Consider the following 7,027-nt stretch of genomic DNA (forward strand, 5'->3'; position numbering starts at 1 on the left):
GTAGCCGAAGTCATAAGCGAAAAATCATGCATGGACCGCACTTTAAACACACGAAGCACACAAAACCACATGTATATGACGTGAATGATGTGAAAATGAAAGTACATGGTGTGTCTCGTTGATTATGAACGAAAGCTTTAAGAATTTCACGTCGGGGAGGCACCGGAGAGGCGGGAAATTATCTTTCTTGAAGGAACACCAATGGCCGAAGCCTTTAGCTGAAGAAAACCGAGTGGAGGCTACGGAATGGAGGGGATGGGTGGCTGCTGATTGTCTTTTAGGTTTGGGGTAGGTTTAAGCGATAATTAAATATAAAACAAACCACTTATGGGCCCTAATTATAATTTGAAAAGGATAAAAATGATTTTGAACCCATTTAGTAATTAAAAAACCCAAAAAACCCAAAAATATTCCCGAAAAATATTTCGTTTTGGTACGTTTTTGAAAATATTGCCCGAACCCTCAAAAAGTCTCCCGAATCATTAAAATTTGCATACAGAATAAAAATATAACCCGGCGGGTAAAAATACCCAACCAAGGCCCATTTTCAAAAATCATACTTAAAAACACCTCGTATTAAATAATTAAAAATAATTATTCACTAAAAATATTTTTCTTGAATATCCCCGGTCTTCGTTCCTCGTTCGAGCGCGAAATTCAACTTAAAAGCCATTATGCATTAACTTTAATAAATCATGAATTAAATTACAAATTCATGAAATAAACATGTATTTAATGCATTAAAACAATTTAATAAAATACAAAATAAATTTAATAACTTGCATGCATGTGGTTTACGTGGACCTTCAAATTTTCGGGACGTTAGAATCTATCCCCATTAAATTGAATTTCGTCCCCGAAATTCTCTTATCCTCAATAAACAAAAAGTTAGACTCTTAATTCTAGTATCCGAATAATCTATGCTTCCGCTGCGCTACTCTGATAAAATAAGTGTTAAGCAGTCTTTATGTCTCCTCAATCCCAATTAAATTGCCTTCAAATTCTTCGATTGCGAATCGCAACTTAAAACGACCTATGGTGACTTAGTACTATTTTTCTATGACCTCGAATTATGACTTTTCTCTCAATTCCTCATACTAGAAATGAATGTCCAAACTTATCGCACCTTACTTTTCTTATATAATACCCATAATGTTCATCGACCTATTACATTAGTATTTATGCAGTTCCATATAAGAAATCTTAGTACCAAAATTTACTGATCGACTTCTATCATCAATAATACCCTTAAAAGTTAAACTTTATCTCAACCCCGTATAATATTAGCCTAAGATCCTTGAATCGAATATTTATCTTACGGCACCAAACTTACGTAACTTAACTATTTACAAGAATATCTCAAATATCAAATTGTTGTAAATCTTAAATTCGAATAGCGTTAATCCATAAAAACCCAATTTGTACAACACCGATCTTCTACCTAAATAATAAAACCATTCTAGCACCAATTACATGCTTAAACTATTTTCTTCCCATTTACAATATAGTTGAGGCCTAAGACCTTTGGACTTTCCTCATTGAAACGAATGTCGCAATCTTACGTATCCTTAATGCTTAATTAATACTAGCGTATAAAACTTAATAAGTTATCACATGGTAGCATTAGACTAACTCAAATAAATCAACTTCACTTCTAACCCATAGAGTTCTAAAATCCCCATATCAAGATTTTAGATTTCTTACTCGATAAAAATCTTAATATTCGTCCATTGGTAACCTATGTTGAACACAAATAATTCTCTTTTGTTTTTATTTCAGCCAAAATTTCTGTATGAACACCTATTTCATAAGCTTGAAATTTAAGCTTACGCAAATTTCATAAAAATAATATAAACATAAACATATTCATATTCAAATCATGTCATTGTATACATATTCGTTTTCCTATTATTGAATTCAGACCATTAGTTGTGATTTTCGTATCAGCTGTTGGTCGATGGATTAATCTACATATAACCATGGTACCAAGCGGCGGGGACATCAGCGACACTCTCACCCGTCAACTGAGCCTTAGCCTTACATGTTTCGTGTTCGTGTTCGTGTTCTTCACAACCAAGTCAACTCCTTCAAACATGTCATCATATTCATCACTTATAAAATTTCATGCATATACATACATTTTCTTGAAAACAAGCATGCAACGTATTTTCAGCATTTTTTATAAAAATTTCATATTCATATAAAATAAACATTTTAAACATACATTTTCAATTGTCAAGGTAATGCCAGGACTGCTAACTCAATTCAGTTGCAAAATGATCATTTTGCCCCTGAAACCCTAATTTGACCATTTTACCCCTAGATCTTAAAACTTCGACCCAAATCCATCCAAACTTATCAAAACACCTTAAAGCATACTTTCAATCATTTCTTAAACTTAAACTTGAGCCCATGCATTAAATTCTCTAGTTCTTTTTAAAACTTGGACTGGAGTCTCGGTTTTAACCCGAATCAACCCGAAACTCAACCAAACTTTCCCAAACTTAAACCACGACTTAATCACACATGACAAGCCCTTAGATAGCCTAATTCAGACATTTGAGGACCCTAGAAGGGCTCTTGAAAGGCTGCTGTAATTTCCTGCACACGTGAGCCAAAATCCTACTCCACATCCAAGACAAATACTCGACCTTAACCCAAACCAGCCCGGACTAGGCCCTAACCAATCAACCTAGGAATAAGACCAGACCCTCTTGGACCGACCTAACCAGGGCCTACAATAACATGCAAGCGGACGTGCCCAGGCCACTCGAAACACCACGCTCGCGCACCACTTAAGCAATTTTAAACACCCGATATGGCCCTTGCTATGGCTAGCCATGCTTGGGCCTTACCGAACCATGACTCGACTCTCTTGGGTCTGCATCATGGCCTGGTTCGACCCTCACACGGCAGCCCCTCTTCCTATGCCCGATCAAAGCGTGACCCACTCTAAAAGCTATCAATCCGATCGGCCCCCTTTCAAAGATTTTCCAGATATGAATTTTCACCTGTAACAATGATAAATCTGCTGTGAATGAACTCTCACACAACGATCTAGGAAGTCCCCTTCCAACAGTACACAAAACCGCGAGTTACATGTACATAAAACCATTATTTTCATGTAAAAGCTCATGTAAACCGCTTCATATCAGTAGATCCAATGCGTGGCATGCAAGATCAATTAAAATGTGTACTATGATGTGAGATGAGAAAATAAAGGTTTAGAATGTGTCTTTGCGTATATACGCTCGAAAAATGACGCAAACGGTACGAGAGACGAACACCGGAGGGACGAAACAACGTTTCTTTGAAAAGTCCTTGCAAATACTATCAAAAGCTACTGTGTTTTCTCGTGTGATGACTGCCGAGAGGTAATGAGGGAGGGTGGCTAGGTTTAGGCATGAAGTGGTTGAGAAATAATATCAAATATTGAGACAAATTTTTCTTCGATATTTTTAGGAGTGGGAGTCTAGGCCCAACGATATGCTAAAACAAGGCCATTAGGCCCAATAATTTTCACGCAAAATATTTCGTTTTGGTACGTTTTCAAAAATATTATCCGAGTACTCAAAAAGTTTTCAATTTTGCCAAAAATCAACAACCGGTTTAAAATATGGCTCGACGTGTAAAAATATCATAAAATCCTTATTTTTGAAAATCACCTATTAAATACAACATATATTAAATAATTAAAAATAATTATTTAATAAAAACATTTTCATTAAACTGTCACCGGTCTCCGTTCCCCGTTCGATCATCGAATATTGCAAAAAGCTCTATTAGTATTATATGCAATCTAGTAAATCATGCAGTAAACCATATAATCATATCATAAGCATATATTTAAAATATTTAATTAAGAATTTTTAATAATATTCTAGATTTGCATGTAGTCATGTTACGCCGTTTGAATTTCTAGACTTTACAGATACAATCTTAAATAACATGACCATGCAATTGGGAAAAAAAATTCTTGGAAAAGAAAAAGCATGTATCACCATTTCAGAAAAATGTATGATCTAGGGAATTGACAAAACTAACAATGAAACTTGCGAGCACCTAATCGTTTATATTTTGGTATTCCTGACAATTTGATCTCCAATCCATTTCAGAAATTTCCCTATTAGAAATCTTATTCAACAGCTTTGCGAACAAGCACGGTCAAAACAGGGTATAATAGACAAAAAAATAATCTAACTTTGTATATTTTGTGATTTGATTACGTAAATATTTAAAATACAGACAACACTGACATATTTGAAGAAAAAGACTAAAAGCCAAAATTAACCAACTTATAGAACATATAAAGAACAAAATAAGCAAATTTACATAACCATTTTTTTTTTCCATTTGGTCCTCATATCAGCATTTTCCATCACAGTGTTAGCACTCTAGCGAAAACAAAAAACAATAAAAAAAAAAAAAAACTTAAGTTACAGGACAAAATCCAAATTCGAATTCTCACATGACCATGACACAAAATAAGCAAAGATAAAAGGCTACTTTAGCTATTATCCTTCAAAACCAGAATACCAACAATTATCAGATATGAAACAAGTCAATAACAAATAAAATGTATGAAAGAACAGATACCAAACAGAACCGACTCCTATATCTGTTAAAAACTATAGAAATTCAAAGCTAAACGCATCTACTCCACAAATATCTTCTTTATTCAGGTGCATGTATACACGTATACAAACATCAATACATGTGTGTGTATGTGTGTGCATTGTTTGTATTCCTGCCATTAGCAGACAGCTGGTAAATATAACAAAGAAGAGTTAGCATACAACAGGTGAATATAACAAAGAAGAGTAGCATAGATCTAGACCATCGAACACTTATCACAGCAGAAAATGAAGCCCAGTACGTCACTCGTGAGACTGAAAGTATAGCTAATTAAAGAATCTGTAAGCAATGAAAATGTGTTTCCACAAAAATTAGAAACAACAACAGATTTATGAATCTAAATGACTTGACACTCAATCGACTATCAAGTTGCAAAAACTAAGTCAAACTTACTGCATTACATGACAACTAAAATTAATCAATGTTTCACGGCTAATCTAAGTATTAACGACTTATCATTTGCACTACCTTCACATTGCGATGGAAATCATCGACGAATATGAAGAATGCACATGAGATTGTTCGGACTAAGAATGTCGTGTGCTGACCCAGTGAGGAATAACTGAGTCCAACAGCTCCTAAAACTCAAAAGATCATCCTTTAGAACCTTAAAAAATGCATCTTAATGAATAAAAGCAACCCTATAACATGAAACTAAAGCAACGGCCATCCACCAAGGGAGGAAATGTACAAACGGGCGAGTAAAACGTCTAGAATAAGTGGTTTAAAGTACTAGACAATTAGATGATAAAACATAACTTGATCTACAAAGTTCCCATAATTCACAATTCATTATATCATCATAGCGGATCAGGGTATGGTCAGAACATCATAGAAATATTACAAATTAAAAGATCTAAAACAGCATAGAACATACCCAAGATCATCACGATATCAGCTATTATCAATGACATTGAAGTTTATAAATATAAAACATGTAAATCCTCTTCAGACAACAGACAATGGAAGACATTCTAAAGATAAGTATTAGTTTTCAGGCCACAACAGTCTTCAGCCTTGTCTATGAGCACTCTCCTCCCCCCTTTTTTCCAGTAAAATAAATATAAAAGAAGAAAAAAACTGAGTAATTGAACCAGTGGGGTTTTCCGCTAGTTATGCGATCATCATCTTCTGAGACCCCTTAGAGCCGGAGAACGGTGCAAGCGAGCTCGTCCATGTCAGTGGCAGAGTCCAGCGGCGGAGGCAAGTTAAGATCAAAAGGAAGGGGCTTTTTACAAGAGGAGGAGGCGATGTCACAATCGGTATCATCAACCACGGACGAAGAGGAATCACAGTCGCTATGAAATTCATCGGGAACAGCTGGCGGAAACCGAGGTTGCCTCCTCTGCTGCTGTACAAGCGGCGGCGGTAGCTGTCGAGGCCCACTGAAAGATTCCACGGTGCTGCTCATGCTGCTGGACGTTGGCCTCTGCTGGGACATTATCTGGTGGTCCTGGACGTAGAACCGAGAATCCATTAACGGATCGCCGGGGTTACTGCTCATCCGAAGATGAGGCGAGTTTTTAGCGTTGAAAACCGGAAACAAAGTGCCGTCGGCAGGTGAGGGAAAGTTTGTCTTGGCCTTGGGCCCCCGGAGAGAGCGGGCGGCGGCGTCATACGCTCGAGCTGCGTCCTCAGCTGAGTCAAAGGTGCCGATCCAAACCCGGGTCTTCTTCCAAGGGTCTCTGATCTCCGCAGCAAACCTCCCCCACGGCCTCTTTCTAACACCCCGGAATCTGATCTCCTTAGATCTGTCACCTTCCCCAGCATGAACCGCCGCCGCCGCCGCCTGCCTCGGCGCTACTCTCCCCCGCCGCATGGCCCAAATCAAAGATGACCCACAACAACAATAAAGAAAAAAAAAATCTTCAACACGACAACATATATACACGAAAAACGAACACGAACAGCACCAAGGCAGAGAGAAATGAATTAGATTTCGCTTATCTGATTCATATTAAAAAAATCTCTCTCCAATGAATGTATTTGTGGGTTAAAAAAAGAGAACAGGGCCAAAAAACTACGATAATATAATAATTGTTTGTGGGTGGGCACGAGCAATTGCTTTATCGAACCAACTACTTCGGCCCCTCCCCTGCTTCTTCCCCTCCAGTACCCTTGCGCCAGAGAAGACCAAAATACCCCTTTAACTAATGAGCGGGTGGTATAATAATTTTGGTGATGGCCAACTCCTTTTCAGTAATTTAATTTAGTGAAATCGTGGCAGATGATTAGGGTTTTTTTTTACAGGTGAGAAAGTAAGTGCCTTGTTCCAACTAGGTCGGTCCAATTACTTAATGCTTAGTGCGTACAACTTTCAATATTTGAATGTTCGATATACATCCAAATTAAATTGTAATATTTATTTTTTTACAACTTTTTCATGTTGAGG

At 37.0% G+C, this 7,027-nt stretch overlaps 1 protein-coding gene across 1 annotated transcript; it reads right to left on the reverse strand.

The window, feature by feature from the left end:
- Positions 1 to 5,509: 5,509 nt before the first annotated feature.
- Positions 5,510 to 6,667, reverse strand: LOC140981505 (ethylene-responsive transcription factor 3-like). Its single transcript, XM_073447925.1, has one exon. It carries the CDS (start codon positions 6,452 to 6,454, stop codon positions 5,777 to 5,779), a length of 678 nt encoding a protein of 225 aa, XP_073304026.1. The 5' UTR covers positions 6,455 to 6,667; the 3' UTR covers positions 5,510 to 5,776.
- Between the last annotated feature and the right edge of the window lie 360 nt (positions 6,668 to 7,027).

Source organism: Primulina huaijiensis, chromosome 1 (genome assembly GCF_012295235.1).
Source record: "Primulina huaijiensis isolate GDHJ02 chromosome 1, ASM1229523v2, whole genome shotgun sequence".
Lineage (NCBI taxonomy): Eukaryota > Viridiplantae > Streptophyta > Magnoliopsida > Lamiales > Gesneriaceae > Primulina > Primulina huaijiensis.